Below are 21,578 nucleotides of genomic sequence, written 5' to 3' on the forward strand. Positions count from 1 at the left end.
TGTTGAATATCATTAAAGCCTCTGTAAGGATGATAATGGTTTTCATTTCTCACAGTGCTCTTCACACTAATTAAAAGTTAACAATATTCAAATGCTATCTTTTGGAACACAAGCCCCTAATTCAGTATTGGGTGGTAAGTTGGAAGTTACTGTGCATATATGTTTGTAATCTAAGTAAAAGTGACACTAATATTCTCCCATATTTATTGAGAGGAACAATTTACTGCCAGAAAAAGCACAGATATATTATAGGAAATACTGTGTTTTAGAAGCTTGTCCTTTACAAAAAATGAAGTAATACATGTACCGTTAAAAACAAGGACAGAACAGCTCCTAATGAAAGAATGTCCCTGCTTTCTAGCTTCTTCTACAGAAGCAGCTGTTTCTGCTTTTGGGTTTTCTGGTAGTTAATTCCATCTAAGTCTCTTGCTTTACCAAATGCTTCCCCAGTGAAAGGATAATGATTTAAGAAACTTGCATTTTGATGTTCATTGCTCATTAGAAATTGCCTGATATAAAGATAAAAGTTTAATTTTAATAGTACTTTATTTATTATAGGGCTCCAGTGGTCCAGAATCTTTTACTGTCTACCACTACAATGGATTGAAGCAATCAAATTATAATGAAAAGGTATGATAATTCACATAGTAACTTGTCTCTCTGTTGAAGATTTTCATTGGACTTCGGGGGCAGAAAATTCACTGTGACAAAATAATTACATCAACGTTCATATTGTTACTCTTGGCCATGCATGTATCTATCTGTAAATCAGCATTTACGATTAGTCCAATTAAAGCTGATACCGATCTGCTTAAGTATAGAAAGGTAACAGAGATGTCTGATTGAGAATAATATTTTAAAGAATTAGAATAAGTGTAGTGAGGATTTATTGAGGGTTTCCTGGGAATTGTCTTAGTTTTGTCCTAAGTAGCACATGATGCTATGAAGTATATCCCTGTATATCCCTATTTTACAGAGGAGGGAACTAGTTTAAAAACAAACAAACAAACAATCTTGCCTTAGGTCAAGCAGCCCGGAAGTAGCAAAGCTGGGATTGAAACAGGAAGTGTGGCTCAGAGCCTGTATTTTTACCCAGTTGTTACTTTCCCCTGTAGATTATGGACAAGACACATAAACAACTCATTTCCAGATGTACCCACCTCATTTAAAGCAGAAGCTTTGTCTCACCTCTTCACTGTTCCTGGATGAAATACCAGCTATGTGTATATACATGATGTGTCTCTTTACATCTATTTAATGTTCATATAGCTGAAATTAGAAGGAATGATACCTAATATTTTTAAAATCTGATTTATACTGCTGGTTTCATAAGTATCTAAATTGGAGGATGCTTGCTGAAAATAGATTGTAATTTAAGTTAAAGATTTACTTTTTGTTAAACCAAATCAAAAAGACTAAAATTTCCTTTGATTTTAGTGGCAAAATGTAAACGAGAAGTACTATTAGATCCAAAATCTTTTCACAAAAATGTAATTTCTTGATAAATATAGCAGACAATAAATTTGTCAACAAGAAAATTTGGGTGCTATTAATGTGTATGAATGCAAGCTTTATCCAGACTTTGCAGTTTCACAAAGCTTTGTAAAAGGTACTTTATAGTCTCTAACTCCTTATTCACTCACGAAATCCCTGCAAGGTAGCCAGTCACATATTATCCATATTTTACAGATGAGGCATCTGAGACAGGGAGATTAAGTGCCTTACCCAGGGTCGCACAGCAAGTCCTTGACAGAGCAGGGATTGGAACTGAGTTCCTGATTCCCAATCCTGTCGTTGGTCTGCTTGGCCACACTACCTGTCTATAGTAAGTTTTCAAATCATGCTTGTGACAAGCGTCTGCCATACTTACTGAAAGATCAGAAATCAAAACAATATTAACGATACAAGAGTACATAGTAAGAACAAAGCAAAGCGTATATGTCATTAAGTTGCAGAAGTAAAATGTTATGAAGTTACTCGGGGTCAGAAATGTGATAAAACACACAGTAGAGTTCTATTTAAGACACCCATGGACACTGTTGGAAGAGAACCAAGGAGGTCACCGTCCTACGCCCAGGCACTTCTGTCTTGCAGTGGAAGTTTTGTTTCAAGAAAATCAGGCCCTGTCTTATTTGTCCAGTGTGCAAATTTGAATTCTATTGAGGAAATGAAAAGTGGGAGTTGTAGTTCGAATAGTAACTTTATTTCATCAACACTGGCCAAAATAAAGATGCAAAAAAATGTATTTCATGTTCAACAATGTCTTTAGACTTTCTTAAAGATGAGATTTCTGAAATGAAATCATCTGACCTAGTAATTTGCTCTACTACCATCTTTGTGTTTTTAAGGAAACCCTTATTTAAGGCTGATACAGTTGTTTCTTTTGCCTCCTTAGTCAAGTAGTTAATGGCTTCTACATTGGAAGAACATAATCACAATCACGTATCAGCCGCTGAATGTATAAAGTAATCGTGCATTGTAAGGTGCCACACTCGCCTGTCCATTCCTTTTAAATCAGAATTAGAATTTCTCTTGAAACCACATTGGTCTTAGCCAAAAGGCCGAGAAGCAATTAGAATTTCTCTTGGTACTAACAGAAATGAATGACAGTGCTTTCATGTATACAGTGAACCCATGGTAAAGAGTTAGGGTTTTTGTTTTTGTTTATATTATGCCATAAATACTTTAAAGAAACGAGAATAATTTTTTTCTGGTGTCTGCCACTTTGCATGTTATCTGATCACTGCTACAGCTTAGCTAATGCTGATTAGTTTGATCCTTCAGCCTCTTGCTTTTTGCTTCTGTCCCGACCATCCCCTTTTTTCCTCCATAATTTTTCATGCAGTACAAAGTACACTCATGAACTGCATTTCAGAAATATTTAATACAATAATTGCAAATGTCATTGACAAACATGCCAATTGTCTTCAACTGTGGAAATTTAATCTTTAAATTGAAAAGAAAAAATAAAACCCTCCTTAGAATATGTAAAAGTAATTATTCTATTTCTATTTATTTCTATTTCTACTATGGATTTCCATCTCATGAGATAGAATGTATGTCCAAGTGCATCAGTATTAGAGTATGAGAAACTACATAAATGTGATATTTAAAATTAAAATTTCTTCTAAATAACATGTATTATTTGACAAGTAATTTTTCTCTTATCTGAAACTATTTGTATGTGTTTTGTGATTCACACATACTTCTTAAGAAATCCTATTGAACTCTAAAAATCACCTGGTCCTCTAGCAATTAAAATTGTCACCATCACATTCATGAATTTATTTTCATGTTAGTAAAAGTAACTCATAATTTCATAATAAATGTTTCATAATTTCTGTCAAAACAAAATTAGATATGAAGCTTTCCTGGCATGCAAAAACTTATTTGGCAGCCTATAAAAATTGTATTCCACATAAGAATCTGCTAAAAATATTGCTTGACCGTGGTGCTTTTTTTTCCCCAATAGGTAATGTATGTAGAAGGAACTGCAGTTATCATGGGTTTTGAAGAACCGAGGCTGCAGACAGATGACACTCCTATTAAACGCTGTCTCCAGACCAAATGGCCGTACATTGAATTACTCTGGACCACAGATCGCTCTCCTTCCCTGAACTGATTTGCCCAAGTATTTATAACTTTGTAATAACAGATGAGCAAAGAGAGATTCGTGACTGGCAAATGGCTAAATTAAGCTAAACAGTGGTCTTATTGATTAACTGTAAATATAACTAAAAACACATTTTTCAGTGTTTAAGATATGTTTAAATTATTTGTTTTAAAGTTTTATGTTAAAAGTTATAACCCATTTTAGCCTTTGGTGTGAATATTACTAGCAAAATAAGCTTTAATCAAAGTCCATCACTTTTGCAGTCAGATAATTTGGTCATTGACTTTATGAAATGCTTACTTACAAACACCAAAATACTGTAGCATTTTTATAATAAATACCAAAATCACCATTTTTCAACTTTTACTTTTGGGTTGTATTTCATTTGGGCATATATGTTGTTTGAATAATTCTAGCTTATATTAGCTCCACGCTGAAATGCAGAAGAATTAATTTTTTTTTCTAAACTCTGTTTGCCATTAGAAATATTGATAAATAACAAATTATGAGGTCTGGGGATTTGGCTCAGTGGTTCTGCCACCTGTCTCATGAGAGCAAGGGCCCAAGTTTGATCCCTGGTGCCCCCCTCAAAAAAAAAATCACCAGCCCATATCCTTTGAAAATTGGCTTGATGCTGGCATGTTTACAAAATGTAGAAACTATATGGAAACTTCCCATTTATTCACAGGTATATGGGGGTGTATTTTTTAAATGAGAGGAAAGAAAATCTGTTTAATAGTCTTGACACTGTTAACTGTCACTGTATTGCCAAATACACTTTTCCAAATTTGTTCCAACAGCCCCATAAGCCAGCTTTCTTGTATATTTATAGATGTGATGAATGCATGAGAACATCTGTTATTACATTAGTATACTGCATTATTTATTATGGTCCTAATTGATAGCCTAAATAAAGACTTTTTTTCTTTAACTCTATCCTTGCATTTTTATATTAGTTGCTCAAAATAAACACTTTTAAATATTCTGCCCAGAACCCTGAGCATACAGTATACAAAAAAATTCCTAATAGACTCCAAGGCCTTGACAAAGAGACCAAAACTTATGCCTGCCTAAGAGCTTTGCCAACTCCCACAGCTACAAGCACCAAAGCCTGGTCGCAGCTGTCTTGACCAGAGACAAAAAGATCCATCCTGCTTCCTCTAGAGTGGCATTTGCTTTATCCCAATAGTTTGCTGCCCAGCAATTTAAAATCCAAATAACCAGAAATACTTTCTTTCCTTTACTTGAGAAGAAGATAGTTATGTAATATTCTTGTTTCCCTTTCATAACTGAACTTTACCTCCAACAGTATATTTCTTGTGTGAATCTCTGTTTAAGAATTTATTTAAGTAGATTTTAGCACGGGGGAAAGTGCCGTGAGATGTTGTATCTATAACTTTTGATGACATTTTGTTCTGGGAATATACTACTGGCTGTAAAGGATACTTTTTGGCCAAACCTTGGCTGCTTCCAAATGTCTGTGAGGTATATTACGCCAGAATTAATTTCTCTGGCTCCAGTTTATATTGGAAACACAACATAGAATTGACACAAGAAAAACATTTCCTGTATTTGTTAGAGAGGTGTAGTAAATAATTAAGAAACTTCCCTCTAAGAAAACCATCCTATCTGACCTCACTGGCAAATGTTTGCAAACACATCAGGAAAATAAAAATACTAGTTAAATAAATACTACCAGGAAATTTTAACTTTACAATTCATTTTATGAATCCAGAATGACTCTAATACAGTATCGAAATGTGACAGACAAGAAAGATTATTTCCCATGATCATGGACACAAGGTCCTACACAAACATGAAATACATGAATTAATCATAATGTCTATGTGTGTTTTCACATTTAAAATATAAAGAAAAAGAGGCCAGGGGTTTAGCTCAGTGGCACAGCACCTGCCTTGCAAGCACAAGGTCCTGAGTTTCATCTCTGGTACCAAAAAAATAAAATATAAAGAAAAAATCATGATTATCTCAACAATGAAGAAAAGGAATTTGATTTCAAACAATGATTTTGAGAAATCTTAATTAAAAATGGAAACTTTTTTCACATAATAAAGGCTATTTAAAAACAAAATTCTTAATGTTGCAATATTAAGTGCTTTCTCTCTCCAATTCAGGAGTATGACAAATATGAGCATTCATTTCTGATCAGCCCTCTCTCCCAGATATCCTAGCCAGCGCGGGAAGTAATTGGAAAGGAAAATGTTAAAGTGTCACGCACAGGTAACAATTCATAGATAATACACTTGTACAAAAGACTGCATAAATATTTAGAATTCTTAAGTGAATTCAGTCAATTGCTGAATACAAAGTCAATGTTTAAAAACAACTTAAAAGACAACAGACAAGAATAATTTTTAGGGCTGGGGATTTAGCTCAGTGGCATTGTGCCTGCCTTGCAAGCACAAGGTCCTGAGTTCGATCCCTGGTGCCAAAATAATAATAATTTTTTTAAAATCATAGTAACATCAAAAACAAAAAACTACCTAAAAATAAATCAAATGAAAGAGCTGCACATTTCTATACTGAAAAATAGCGTTGCTAACGGGTGAGGCAAAAGGTACCTGGAGGGATCTGCCACATTCATAGAATTAGAGTCAGCTCTTGCCACATTAAAATTTAATTCACTGAAATCCTAAAGTCTTTCATCAAGTTTCTTTTTTAATTCGTGAATTTAATAAACTAATTCTTCAACTTACACACAAAGGGATCAGAAGTAGCTCAGATAATCTTTAGGTGGAAAAACAAATTTGGAGAATCTAACATGTCTTCAATATATTTTATAAAGCTATAATAATTACATGCAGCATGGGTACAAGGAAGAACACATAAACCAACAGAACAAAACCCAAGTTGAATACCCCTTATCTAAAATGATTGACACCAAAAGTATTTCATTTTCATTGTTTTATTTTGGGGCAGGAGGGTACTGGGGATCGAACTCAGGTCCTTGCACTTGCAAGGCAGGCAGCAGAACCACTAAGCTAATTCCCCAGCCCAAATTTTTCTTTGGTACCGGGATCATACTTGGGACTTTGTGCTTGTGAAATAGTTGGCAGAAACACTGAGCTAAATCCTCGGCCTTGTTGTTTTATTTTTGAATATTTGCGTACAATAATGAGATATCTTGGGGATGAAACCCAATTCAACACAAAATCCATTTATATGTCATATATACTTTATAGACACAGCCAAAGGAACTTTTATACAATTTTCTTTTTCAGTACTAATTGAACCCAGGGCCTATGCACTGAGCTACAGCCCCAACTCATGAGTTTGTTTGTTTGTTTGTTGTTTTTTTGCAACAGGGTCTCATTAAAATGCAGAGTTGTCCAGACTGGGTTGGAACCTGTGATCTTCCAGCCTTAGCTTCCCAGAGTGCTGGGATTACAGGTGCGCACCACCACGCCTGGGTGTATAGAGTATTTTTTTTTATAATGTTGCACATGAAATAAAGTTGCATGGTTGTGCAGCTTTTCACTTGTGGCATCATGGTAGTATTCAAAACAATTTGGATTTGGGAGCATTTGGGATTTCAGATTTTCAACTTAGAGATGTTCAACCTGTAGGGTAGAAACAGATTCAAACACAACTGATTCTCGACAAAGGCTGTCTGGCAGTTTTATCAGACGTGCTCAGACCACAGCCCAAGGGCTGCATGCGGCCCCAGACAGCACAGGTCACACGATGGTAGACTGTTAACATTGCTGTAGTTTTTTGTTTATGATAATTTTGCAGTGCTGATGGGTCCTCTGTGCGGGTGACAAGGAGCGCTATTAGGGCAGGGCACATGTCACCCGCCTCCACTTTCCACGCCTGCCACACACAGTCTGATCAAAACCTTTATGTGTATCACTGAAAGCTCAAAAGAGTTCACCGTCACTAAGCTAGTCAATAAGAGGTGTTGTTGAGTATTTTTTCAAAATAGACCTTCAGCCCTACCTCATTTTATGCACAAATATTAACTGAAGTGGGCATTATGCCTAATGTGAAATACAAAACTGAAGTTTTCTAGAAGTGAATGCAGGGCAGTAGTTTTGTGACTACTATTTTTGTGTAGTAATCAAGAATTTCTTTAAAAGGAACAAAATGTAATCAAGAAAGATTGATAAAATTGATCCTATTAAGAACTTCTGTTCGTGGTACCGGGAAACAAACTCAGGTCCTTGCGCTTGCGAGGCAGGCGGCAGAACCACTGAGCTAAATCTCCGGCCTGAAAAAGAAAGTATTAAGAGTACAAAGGCAATACCAGAAAAAGATATCAGCATTACATATATGTATGTGTGTATTAAAAGAACTTTCCCCAGAACATATAAAGAACTACTACCAATCAAAGAAAAAGACAGCTCCATTTTATGATTTATTTTCTTCTTTTTTTGGTACTGGGGATCAAACTCAGGACCTTGTGCTTATGAGGCAGCCAGCTGCACCACTGAGCTAACTCCCAGCCCTGAAAAAGACAAGAAATTTTAAAATGGTCCAGGGGACCAAATGTGCCTTCACACCCGCTCCGCCCTCTTGTTAAATCATGGTGGTCACATGGAATCAAGTGAGCGTCACCCATACCTACGAAGATTCAACAGCTTTCTGTAACATGGTGTGATCCCAGGACGAGGGCTGATGGCACCTCCCACCACCTGTTCCCAAATATCCAGTCCCTGTTACATATCAAAACCACACAAGAACTCAACAAAAAAGGAAAAACTACATCTAATGAACATAGATGTGAAAACCCTCGACAAGGTTCTTGCGAACAAAATTCAACAACATATCCAAAAAAAAAAAAAACACGACCAAGTTGATTTCTGTCTAGGGATGGTTTCATGTGTGGAAATAAAAAAATGTAATAAACCACATAGAATCAAGGATAAAAATTTCATGATCATCCTAATAAATGCAGGATAAGCCTTTGATAGAATTCAACATCTTTTCATGATAAGAATCCTTATAGAAGATATAAAATGACTGTACCTCAGGCTGATAAGACCATGCATGATAAGCTCACAGCCAACAATATACTGCATGGGGAAAGCTGAAAGCACTTTCTCTAAAATCTGAAGTGAAGTAAGTGTGTGCCAGCTCAGCACTCCTGTTCAATGTCGTGCTTGACACGTTAGCCAGAGCAATTGGGAGAAAGTAATAAAAGGGACATGAATAGGAAAGGGAGAAGTCAAATCATGTTCATGGATCAGAAAAACTAATATTGTCAGAATGGCCATATTACCGGAAGCATTTGCAGATTTGATGCAATCTCTATGAAAATAATAACAACTTGCTTCACAAAACCTGGGGGGAAAAAAACTACATATGAAATTTTAAAAGACCCAAAGTAGTCAAAGCCATCTGATCAAAAAGAGCAATACTAGAGGTGCAATACTGGATTTCAAGTTATACTACAAAGGCATAGTAACATAAACAATATGGCCCTGACGCAGAACAGGTCATCGACATAAAGCAGAGACACAGAGCAAACCCATGCATCTACAGCCATCTGGTGTTTTGTTTTTGTTTGTTTTGTTTTGCTTACAAAGGGGCCAAAATAATATGCACAGAAAAGACATCCTCTTTAACAAAGGGCTCTGGGAAAACTGGATATCTGCAGGAAGAAGAGTAAACTAGATCTCTCTCGCTCTGTACTAAAATCAAATTAAAATGGACAAAAGGCCTCCATATAAGACCAAAATCTACAAAACTGCTAGAAAATAATGTAGAGGAAACACTTGAAGCCCTAGACACAGTCAGACTTGCTGGATAGGAGTCCAAAAGAAGAGAATCAAGAAATGAGATTACATCAAATTAAAAAGCTTCTGCACAGCAAAGAAAAACTTAGAGTGAAAGTCTAACCTTCCATGTGAGAGAGATTCTTTTTGAGAGAGAGAGAGAAAGAGAGAGAGAGAGAGAGAGAGAATATTTCTTATGCTTCTGATAGATTAATATCTAGAATATATAAAGAACTCAAAAAAAGTTAACCTCCCCAAAACAAATCTGTCAGAAAATGGGCAAATGAACTGGATAGGCACTTCACCAAAGAAATACAAAGGATCAATAGGAATATGAAAAAGTGTTCAACATCCTCATCCAATACGAAGATTCAAATCAAAATACTTAGTGATTCCATCTCATCCTAATCAGAATGGCTATCATCAAGAATACAATGAACAATGAATCCTCAGTGAAGATGCAAGGAGGCTGGCTGGGCCGGAGGTTGTTGGTGGGAACGTGAACTGGTACAAACACCACAGAAATCAATATGGAGACCTCTCAAGACACTACAACTAGAAATGCTATTTGATCCAGCTGTACTTCTGAGTTTATTCCCAAAGGAATGAAAGACAACATAACTATACTGATACAGGGGCACACGTGTTATAGTGGCACAATTCACAATAGCTAAGCTATTGAAATAGCTTAGATGGCTGTAAAAAGATGAATGAGTAAAGAAAATGTAGAACACAGACATAAAGGAATATTATTCAGCCACAATAAAGAATAAAACCATGTTTTTTGCAGGAGAATGAATGGGAATAGATACCATAGATTGTACAAATAAAATAAATCAAACTCAGAAAATTAAATACTATATGGTTAATCTTATATGAGAAAACTAAAAATTAGTTAATTCAAGGGAAAATGATAAAACTAGAAGGCAGACTTTCAGAGATGGGAAGGGGATTGGGAAAGGAGGAAAATGGAGGAGTAATGGGATTGAAAACAAAGATATGAAAACCGCATTGTCAAACGGCCAAAGAAAAAACCCACAATTCTATATGATTAACATGCACTAAAAAAGATAATTTACAATTAATTATAAAATTTATAGAGCTATAAATGCATTCGTGGCCCACTGTTATATAATGTAGTATTTTTATATCAGGTTGTACAACATACAACATTTTTCTAAGCATAAAAAAAGTTCTGCCATAAAGGTATTTTTGGTCTAAGACACAGTACCAAAGTTTTGTGTTTTCTTTTCGCTGTGTTCCAAATCAGAGTTAATACTGAGCATCTCTACTGAAGAACACTAACTCATTCTATCAACACAATGCTTACATAATGCAATAGTATTTTCTCCCTTGTCAATTACCCTTCTCTTCTTGTTCACACTAACTGATGTTACATATTAAATCAATTGACTAATTCTAAACAAATATTTTGAGTGAACAAGCAAATGTGTGCAATTCCCAGCTGTCTTATGGAATTAAATGAAAACATTTTGTCAATAAATGCATATATAATCTTGCTAAAATTTTATTGGGGAAACACAGCATGTCAAAAGTCACACTGCTCTGGGAAAGGGGGAAAAAATGCTGTTTCCTATATGGTCCTATTTACTTACTGGCACACTATTTACTTGCTTTTTACAAGAAAGCTGCTGTTCTATTTCCCCAGATCCTCACATCATGGCATTTCTTTGCAAGGGTTTGGAACCTGAAGTTAGCATGGTGCATAAATCACCAGCTACATATCCTTGGAAAGTTACTTGATTTCTCTTCTAAGGGGCTGGGGACATGGCTTAGTTGTAGAGTGCTTGCCTATTACATTCAAGGCCCAGGGTTCAATCCCTGGCCCAGCCAGAAAGGAAAAAAAAATTTTTTTTCTCTTATTTTAATCTTCAAAATAGGCTATTGTAAGCTTTATAAATATTGGGCATGAATTTTCTGGCTCAAAGTAAGTAGTCAACAAATAGTGGGTATTACAGTCATTGTTGTCAGCTTTTACCAAGCACTCACTATTTTCAACCAATAAAAATATACTACCTTTCATACCAGCTATCAGGGACGTGTGTGCATGGGGTGTGGTGCTACTCCCTAAAAGAGATGGTGTACAAACAATATATTGTGTAGTGGGCAAAAAATATAACTATATTTAAAATAATCAGGCTCGCAAATAATCCAGCTTCTTAGAGAATGGAACCAACAAGTAACAGTTCTCAGCAGATTCCTAGAAACGGGTCTGTAACCTCAGGGACAATGTTAATAATCACTGCAATACATTGTTCCAGTGTCTTTTTATGGAACAAAACTGGGAGTCAACAGTGGTGCACTGAATTGTTCTCAACACAGCACCCATCTGCTACCCATTACAATCCTCATCCATGGAATAAAGACAATTACATGAGTTGACTTTCCTCTTAAACGCAGGGCTTTAAAGAGGTTTCCCCAGTGTCCTCTGGAATGTAACATCCAGTGTAATCTTTGGATAAGAGCTGAATATGGAAGAAGGTAACACAGTGAAGATCCAGTGCACTACATTTCTCCCACACCACAAATGATGATGTCCCAGATGCATCTTTGTTAGGGAAATTTGAAGCAGGTTTGGTTGGAAGATTAGGTCAAAGCCTCTGGCCAAATGAGATAGGAATTACCAGCTGTAGGTGGGAAGGATAACATATCTCTCCTAATGCTAAGCCAAATCTCAAGGGAATCAAAACTTCGGTTTGACTGCAGAATTTAGGAGCAGGAGTCTCTCGGGCCTACAATGGACTACTGAGTGGAGAAGCTGATTAGTAAGAACCCAGTGCCTATGTGTCTCAGGAAGAGGTTGTGGAAACTGAGCAAGGGTTGGCTAAAAGGGAGGTGGGAAGAGACCAAATGCAAACACCTTCATTAATATTTTAAACAAAAGGTATCATAACCAGCACGAGTAAGAGAAGGAGTAGTTAGGAGCCAAAATGATCCCCAGAGGGAAGGGATGCAAGATGGCGGAACTTCCAAATACTGGGCAGAAAGGCACCATCCAGAAAGAAGGGAACGGAATTAATATAAGAAAATGAAAAAAATGAAAACAAAGTCTTTGTAGATAAGGAGGGATGCACAGGTTGAAGGGAGGGCAGGGGAATGGGGAAAAAAATGAGAACCAAGAAAGATTATGTCAAGGTGCAAATTTCCAATGATGAATGCCATTATATTGTGTACCTAAACTGTACCAATAACATTAATTTAAAAAAAAAAAGGCGAAGTATAGTTGGCAAAGTTCATGTTGCCTCTTCACTTTACAGAAGATAAAGTAGAACCCAGAGGTTAAGGCCCAAGGTCACTCACTAGTAGGGACACAGACCTTTTGGCAGGACCTACTTGTCCCCAGGCTACACTGAGAGAGGCCATGCTCTTAAGGGGCAGGAGCCAAGAAGGTTATCACCCTTCCTCTGTAATCAGTACCTTGTCACCTGGACCACAAATATCCCAGCTGGTCCCTCTACGTTCCCAAGCCAGAGTTCTACTTCTTCCTGCCTCTCTTGCTTTGTGGAAGAAAAGTAGAAGGGAGGACAGGGTACTAGAGAGTTTTTCTATGATTGTGTTTTTGGGGCGGTGTTATATACATGACCTCCTCATCCTGGCTTTGGAAGCAGGCAGAGGACATCCCTGTGCTCACAGTGGGCCAGAATGAGACCAAGGGGTGCATTTTCTTAGGAACCTTAAAGTCAACCTTAATCTGACGCTCTCTGCATCCTACAAAGGCCTGTCAGGTCCACCTTCAAAACAGTCACAGTGCAACTACTTCTCACGGCCATGCTGCTTCTATTCTGATATAAGCTGCCATCGTGTCTCGCCTGGCGTACTGAAGGAAGCCTCTCTTTTGTTTTTTCAGTGTTTTTATTAGTACATGTTTGCCATATGTAATGATTCTAATTATCATGGGGAGTTGGTACATGTGCATAATATTTCTTAATTCTTTCTCTATTTTTTCATCCCCTATCCTTTCCCTCCCTCCAACTGTTGCTCCCCTTCCCATTTGCAAAAGTTCTTATTTTCCTTATTTTCCCCCTTAAACTCTCTTTCAGCTCCTTTCCCTTCCCTTCTCTTCCTTGCCTCTCCTTTCATCTGTGTTCCCCCATCATTGGAAAATCATCTCTCTACTTACTTGATCTTTTGTTTTATGCTCTCCCGGGCAGGGAGACGGGGAGAATGACTTATTTCAGCTAGTGTTATAGTCTCACATTGCATGCGTTTACCTGTGAGTGTCTCAAGTGTAACCTTCTTTATGAAAGAGCAGTACTCCATTGTGTGTTAGTCCCACATTCTCTTTATCCATTCGTCTGTTGATGGACCTGTAGGCCACTTCCAAAATCCAGCTATTATGAGTTGCACTGCTATAAACACGGGTGTGCATGGATCACTGTGGTATGATGTCTTTAACTCTTTCAGGAAGATACCTAGAGGGGAAATGCTAAGTCAAATGGAATTTCTGTGTGAAACCTGGTTTCCGGCATTGTCCCATCGTGACCTCTATGTAACACAGAAGGCAGCATGTTTGTGGTAAAATGTAAGCCAGATAGAAGCACTCTGCCATTCAAAACCCTCCCAGGGTTGTATCCATGGTCTGCATCTACCAAGGAGGCAACTGGCCTCTTCTTCTTCTTCTAGTCACTATGCATATGCTTGCCTCAGGACCTTTGCACTCACACTTCCTCTTATGGAGACTCTCTTCATCCAGAGCTTTTGAGGCTCACTCCTTGCTATAGCTTCACAGCTCAGTGCTCAGTGTGGTGATGCTGGAGGGGGAGGGGTCTCTAGGAGATGGGGCCTAGGGTAACGAGATTAAGTCATCCAGGGGCACTGCCCTTGAGAGAAAATCATGTATTTCTCACGTGACCTTGATTAGTTCTCACTGTTGTCATGCACAAGTAAGATTGGCCTCTCTCTATCCTATCTTGCCACTGTCATACCATCTACCTCAAGGTTCTCCCCAAAGCCAAGCTGATCCCAGAACTGGGAGCTAAATGGACTTTTCTTTACATATCAATATTGCAGTCAGGGTTTGCAAAGGATTAGAGTTAATACAGGACACATACTTTATAGAATTATTTTATAATATTCACCCAAAAAGTCAAATGCAGAGCAGTGTAAGACATCTGTCCACACACTAGAGACCTGAAGAATCCAGCCGAGGGTCTGGATGCCATGGCAATGTCCCGCACAAGTCCACCTGAAGACCTGCAGCCCAAGGCAGTGTCCTCCATGAGTCCAGTCCGAGGCCTAGAGCTCACACCAATGTCTCCTGCTTGTCCGTATGGAGGATCTGCACCAGGAAGGCCCAAAGGCCAGTGGTGGAAGCCAGAAAGCCTGTACAAATGGGGTAAAGGATTTATACCACCAGCTTGAGGGATCCACTTTGGAGCCAGGAAGACCACTCACGAGGAAGACCAGAACTCCCCTGATGACAACAGCAGCCATTCCCAGTGACAGCGAGGACCCAAGAGAGAACAACCAAGTTCTCATCAGAAAAAGCAGCTGGGCAAGTTTCTCCGAGTAAATCAATAGCCAATGATCTTCCCCTCCACTGGCAACAACTCTCAGGTGGGTCTTCCACACCCACAACCATGCTGACTCAGTTCAGCTGGGTATTCCGAGTAGACCACTAGTTAATCCCCACAACTATACAGCCTCAGGCATTTTGTTACAGCAATGGAAGATGAAAAAATGCACCCCCTTAGATATTTTGGACCTTTCCTAGGTCTCCAAGTAAGCCCTTTCCTGACCGTGCCATTTAAATTTTAACTACCCATTGAGGTCCTACAGCACTGCCTCTCTTCATTTTCTTAACTTTTCCACTTAGCCCTTAGCTACACCTAACATATTTTACTAAAAGTGATTTAGCATATTAATATTCCCAATTATCTGCCTTCTTGCCCAATAGAGATTATTCACATGACCTATTTTGACCAATAAAGTGTGAGAGAAAGGGATACATGCTGCTCCCCACCAGAAGCTGTAAGAACCATAGCAGCACTCCACCACTGTCCTCTTCCCTCCCTCTGGAGCCCAGCTTGTCCCAGAGAGGGTTTTTTCTTACTCTCTGGATGTGATAAAGAGAAAACAGCGGCCAGTGTAACACAACCGTTCTCATTGCTTTCATGGGGGTTACCAAGCCATAATGCTTTCTACGCTGACCCACTTAACTGTGTTCCATGCTTTCCACCCTGTTATAGGTAGGCTTAATCAGAATAAGGCTTGCTCACCTCTGTGTTCAGTTTTAAATCACCAGTACACAATACGATGAGTATCAATTGACTGAATTGCTTGTCCTAGTATGGTTTTTAAGTAGTGATCAAGAAAAAAATAAACAAAACTTTGCTACACACACACTGCTGCAGAGTTATGCTCCTGCAGTCAACCACAAGCTACGTACTTGCTGCAAAAAAATGCTGCGTAAACTTTGGTTAGTTTGTCTGTTGTCATGACTGGTATGGCAGAGACAATATGTAATTGAAACTGTGGGTAAGCACTGAAGGTGTTTTGAGAATAGAGAACTCACCTGGGGAGGACTCACTGAGAAGGTGAAAATTTCTGGATGTCCCTGTTGTGCATAGGTACTGGTTGCTGGGAATTCAACTACATTTGCATCCTGGCTCATCAGTTCCGCTCTGCATGGACTGCTCCATGGGTGCTCAAACATCTCCCCAGGACTCAAGCTGGACTCCAAACAGTGCTGTTCCAAGGGGACAAGTCCCAAAGTGTCCAAGGAGGGCAACCTCCATGTGTGCCTCATCTGCTCATGTTCCTTGGCCCTAAGTCAGACACATGGCCCAGCTCACTAGGGGTCAAAAAGGGAGGTGGAAACACCAGGGCCTGAACACCAAGAAGTGCAGGTCACTGGGGGCAGCCAAAGTCACGGTCTACCACAGGATCTCAGGAAGCACCTGTACCAAATCCCCGTTCAACATCCCAAACCTCAAACTTTCCACTTTATCCAAGTGTGGGCAAAGCTAGGAGATCATTACAGACCAGTGCACTTCTCACAAGCCAGATTTGCAAGTGAGAACATCAGTTTCTTAGTTTTCCATGAGAAACCTGCCTATATCAAACTCAGTACCAAATATATACATATGCATGCAGTAAGTGGGGTCAACGGGAGAACAACTTGCAAGTTGCTGGTCAGCAAAGACTCAGAGAAAAAAAAAAGGAAAGTACTTCATGAGTCAAATATTTACAGCTGGCTAAAGACAGCTAGCATGCTAGTTTTGGAGTCAAAGACTATTTCTGTCTCAGTCACTGGACCTGGCTATTAGAGTCAGTGTAACAAGCCCCTGTACCATGATGGACCCTGCATTTCTTCTTTGAAGATTTAATATAGACCTGTGTAATTATTGTCTCAGAATTCAAATACCTCCATGTTACCAAGGACACATTTTCCACTAGTTTAAATTCAAATTGCTAGTTTCTGGGTGAAATTCAACGATACTGGCTTTGATAGCAAAATATTTACATAACAACTCATAGTTGATTAGTTACCCTTTGGAGGTAATCACATTGGATTCATAATGTCTCTTGTTAGTGCGGTATCAGTGACACAGGACAATAGTGTCACACGTGCCTCTAATTCTTAAAAGGGATATACCCAATAAGGACAGAAACTTGCAAGCACATATTTAGAAACATCAATCCATCATCACTCATCACAATGCTGGGAAAATATAGCAAGACCAAAGATGAAAAAAGCCAATGATGAGGGCCATGACTTGGAAAGGGAAGAAGGAATCTAAAAAGCACAGAGATACAAAGACAAATAGGACTTGGTTTGAGGGCAGGTATGTGGTATATGGATACAGTATACAAAAAGAAGGAAGAAATAAGCATGATCCAAAAAAATTTCTCATGAACTTGATTCTTTCCATGATTCAGGTTAGGACCAAATTGCAAGCATGTATGCTTACAATTAAGTTTGTGTCATGTGTAAATACCAAATAGTTTCTCTGGTGTGAAAAACTATAATAGCACACAAGATCCTAATGGGATAATTAATAGTGTGAAATAGGAAGAAAAGGGCTAAAGGTGTAGGGAAAGTGGGAAGGGTAGGGGAAAGGGAATAAGGGGAAAGAAAAAATATGAGAAACTGGAAATAAAGTGTTTGTAAATGGGGAGGGAGGAGGGGGTGAAGGGAGGGCAGGGACAGAGGGGAAAAATGAGAACCAAGACCTGTCATGTGAAGGTGCAGGATCCCAGTAATGAATGTAAATGTATTGTATGTCTAGATTGTACCAATAAACTCAATAAAAAAAAAAGTTTGTGAGCTGAAGTACTGCTGTATTTGAGTGAGAAAGGGGATGTGGGAAAGCACATCATTTGTAATCAAATGGAAGGAAAGAGATGAGTTTTGGGGGGCTGTACTGAGTTTCAAAGCATTTACTTCAGGAGGCACATCATTAAAGTCTGAGTATGAGCCAGACACTATTCTCAACTCTAAGCTTCGCTGGCAGATCATGCCTGGTTGCTGTGGGGAAGAGCGAAAGGGGTGTTCCTAGCACCTCTGCAGTAAGTCTCCTGTGAGCCCTGACAGCACGAGGTGAACTCACTTATCAGACAGGGAAGATAGAAAAAATGAGACTTAGAGAAGAAGCTGAGCTCTGGGCCTGACCAGGGCTGCTGTGGGCAGGGAAGAAGAAAGCCCCCAGAGCTTGCCACAACTTTATTCAGTACATCAGGAGGAAACAAACGCAACAGATGACTCAGGGCAAAGAGTTCCGCACGTCAGAGCAACAAATGTGGAAGGTCACTCAGGGTGGAGAGTTCAGTACATCTCCAGAGTAGGAAGAGCCACTGGCTGTGTCTTCAAAATGCTCTGTGAGCCAAACGCTGCTCCCCGTCTTCACGGTCCAGCCCCCTCACCTTCTCAGATTATCACCCAGCTTCTGGAGATTCCTGAATCCCATTTTGAGACCCTAGAGTCTATCCTTGATATAGGGGGTGAGTGACCCCAATAAAACCCCAGCTGTCTCCATTCAGAATCTCCCGGAGGCTTCCCATCTCACTTGGACTAAAAGCAACATCCTTACATGGCCAAAGATCTCAAATTGTTTGCCCTCTTCCTGGCTCCCCCTGGCTCTCTAAATGTCACATGATGCCACCTCCTTGCTCTACCTGCAATTTGCTGGGCAAGGCCCTTGGGCTTCTGGCTCATTCTGCCTAATGCTGTTGGCCAGGATCCTCACATGGCCTATTTCCTCATATGAGGGGGTCACTGAGATGTACAGTAAACATTTACACTTTTAGGGAAAAAAGTATTACAGTAAAAGACATATTGCCATGAATCCTCCTCAAAATACTCCCCCTTGCTTTAAATACTATTGTTCTCGCCACTTTCTGAAGCACTTCTGGGAGTCAACTTTTGTGTTTTTAGTTGCACTGTCCTGGCTACTCTTCTGTGTTCTGAATCATTTCAGAACATTCACTTTTCGTGTTCATTTTGACTTTGGGCAAGAGTCAGGATTTTCAGGGTCAGGTTAAGTGAATCAGAGGACACACTGTCACGTTTTAATGAGCCTGACCTTCCACTGAATGCAAGTGACAACAGCACTCAACCAAAATTTTTTTATCACACCTCCTACAGGCACTTATGAAAGGATCTCCAGAATTGCCTCAGAAATTGGCGAGGACAATGGGGATCAATGTGTAAGAAAGGAAGGGGACTACTTCAAGAGGGATTCATGGCATTGTGTCTCTTACTATAACCTTAAACAGTTTTGGAGCATATACCCTATTTTATGACCAGCCGCTGTATTCTCCAGAGATTTACACAATGATGCCTTCCCGTGGAATCCTTCTCAGTCTCTTCCAAATCAGAGAGCGGCAGCCACTCAAACACTAATGGTCAGGTGAGCACTTGCTACCTCCCTTAACACATGCCATCTTTCTTCATGGAACTGCCATTTGACATTTTTATGTCTGCACTGATTTATTACTTTATCACCTACCTGTTCTTTTTCAAATATAAGCCTCATGAAAGCGAGGACTGTCACCTGCTCATTGCTATATCCTAAGAACCTGGTATCTGGCATGCCCCGGGCATTAGAAAATTATTGAATGGATTAATAAATGTGTGAATTAAAGATATTTCTGATTTTTTAAGGTGAACATGAAAAAGAAATTGAAAAGTGAGAGACTGGGGCTGTCTTCCCAAAAGTGAGAGATAGTTTAGCCTCAAATTCTACCACTATATTGATCAAGAAAGTCGCTACCTCTTTTGGTTATTGTGTACTGACCACGCTGGTATAGCTTTTGTACCTTGGATTTATATTTGACTTTTAAGGCTCATCTGTTTAATGCACTCTTTATGAACTAAATTAAAATGTTAGCATGCATGGAATTGATTATGAACTCCCACAAAGCCTTAATTGTAGAAGCATTTTGTCTTTCAGTTGGCTATTTTTGGATGTCTTTGCCTGCTCAGTTCAACACCACATCTGAAAGGAAAGACATAAACTTGTATACACACTCAAGGACTTGACTACAAAACAACTGGCATGTTTATCAAAACTCGATAAACTTTTTAAGCTACTTTTATCACTGCTTTATAGCCAAACCAAATTGCAAACAGGCCAAGCATGTTTTGGCAAGATATCTATTTGCTACCACCTAGATGTTATAAGCAAAATGAGAAATCATTTGTCTTTTTTTCTTAATGCTTTAAAAAATGTGAAAAAGCTTAAATTACGTGTACTGAGCAAACAGATCAACCCAGTTTATGGCTTTTGCCAGTACCGCCAAATGAGGTAAAACATATTTATTAAGCAGTGTTATTGATATTTCCATTTTTATCCTATTATTGTTACCATTATTGCCGAGGATGCAGAGGAAGCCAGGGCTGGAATTTGAGAATGTGATGAGAAGTCTAGGTTTCATGAGACCCTTCTGGTTGCAGCCATTTCCCTTCTGCAGTTTCATTATGATTGCGTTCATCTTCCCTTTACCTTTCCATGTTTGTCTCAACACCAGAAAGATCCTTCCCCCACCAAGAGGGATGAACCTGGAACCTTCGAGATGAAAGAACACTGAAAGCTCAGTCCCTGTGTAGCAACAAGATGAACAAGAGGCTAAGGCTAAACGTGGTCTGTTCCCAAGGATGAATCTCATCATAGGCTTTCTTGGTCTGTCTCTGTGGGAACTGCAAAACGACAACACATGACCTCGAAGCGTAGACTGTTCCGTTCGCTGTTCCCGGGGTTGACTTGGAAGAAGTCTTTCATGGCTACTTTATTATAAGTAAAACCACCTCTGATCTCCTATTTCCTAAATCAAGGCTAGCATTTACACTTCTGTCCATCCTGGCCTGCCAGTGGATGTTAAGAGCAATTTTACGTAACTTTGGGGGGAAATTTGTTTCACAATTATATTATGATTAAGCCTAGTTTTCCCTGCCTACAGGCCAGCCATGGCATGTTGAGATGTAACTCCATGTTCCCCTCAGTCACAGCTAAAACCTCAATGGTTGGGTGATGCTGTGATGCTCCAGGGCAGGATCACATCAGCTGAAGACATCCCAGGAGGGACAAATTCCTAATCAACACTAAGTTCCTTAAGTGAACTAGGGTCTTCATCGGCATGAATTCCTCATTGTTCTAGGATTATCACAGCCACCCTCTGGGTCATCCTTTACTCAAAATGTACCAAATAAAGAGGTGGCAAGCTCCGGGTCTTTCATCTTTGCCGCCCAGAGCAGCACTGATCAGGCCCAAAAGTTCATCTTCTCCTCTAAATCTTGTTTCCGGTCTTTATTAATTAATTTGCCTTATGCAGTCCAGGCTCACAGGGGACTGGTTCTCACGGCAGGAGTTCTGGTAAAGTCCCTCCTTCTTCCCTACAGGTGGCGCTACAGTCATTAATGTAGTGTGACACAGTCTCAGAAATAGAGACCATGGGAGCAGAACAGGTGAAAAATGAGCCCATGCGTGTGAATCTACTTGTGTGTTTAATTTGAGGATTTCAATCCAAAGAGAAAGGACAGGCTATTGAATTCTGTATCCATACAAGGAAAAAAAAAATCAGATCCCTACCTCACACCTGGAACTAAAATATAATCCAAATGGATTTGACACTATAAGAGTACTGATAAAATTTTGAAGGTGGTCCTAGAAGTATATGGCCTTAGGAGGGAAAAAGAGTTTCTAAGCTTTATACAAAAAAAATTATAGCACTGACATACAATTTTGTAATTTCTGTGTACAGAAAAT

At 39.1% G+C, this 21,578-nt stretch overlaps 1 protein-coding gene across 4 annotated transcripts in view; it reads left to right on the plus strand.

Moving 5' to 3' along the window:
- Positions 1-4,532, plus strand: part of Mindy3 (MINDY lysine 48 deubiquitinase 3) — a 75,628-nt gene extending 71,096 nt beyond the window's left edge. For all 4 annotated transcript variants that reach the window (XM_010617238.2, XM_010617239.2, XM_033759287.1 and 1 more), the window contains 2 exons: positions 559-630; positions 3,473-4,532. In XM_010617238.2, coding sequence (XP_010615540.1) covers positions 559-630; positions 3,473-3,622 — 222 coding nt within the window. In that variant the 3' untranslated portion in view covers positions 3,623-4,532. The remainder of the gene's footprint in view (positions 1-558; positions 631-3,472) is intronic.
- The last annotated feature ends 17,046 nt before the right edge of the window (positions 4,533-21,578 follow it).

The sequence above is a fragment of the Fukomys damarensis genome, unplaced genomic scaffold (genome assembly GCF_012274545.1).
Source record: "Fukomys damarensis isolate Sample0158 unplaced genomic scaffold, DMR_v1.0_HiC HiC_scaffold_37, whole genome shotgun sequence".
In the NCBI taxonomy this organism is placed as follows: Eukaryota; Metazoa; Chordata; class Mammalia; order Rodentia; family Bathyergidae; genus Fukomys; species Fukomys damarensis.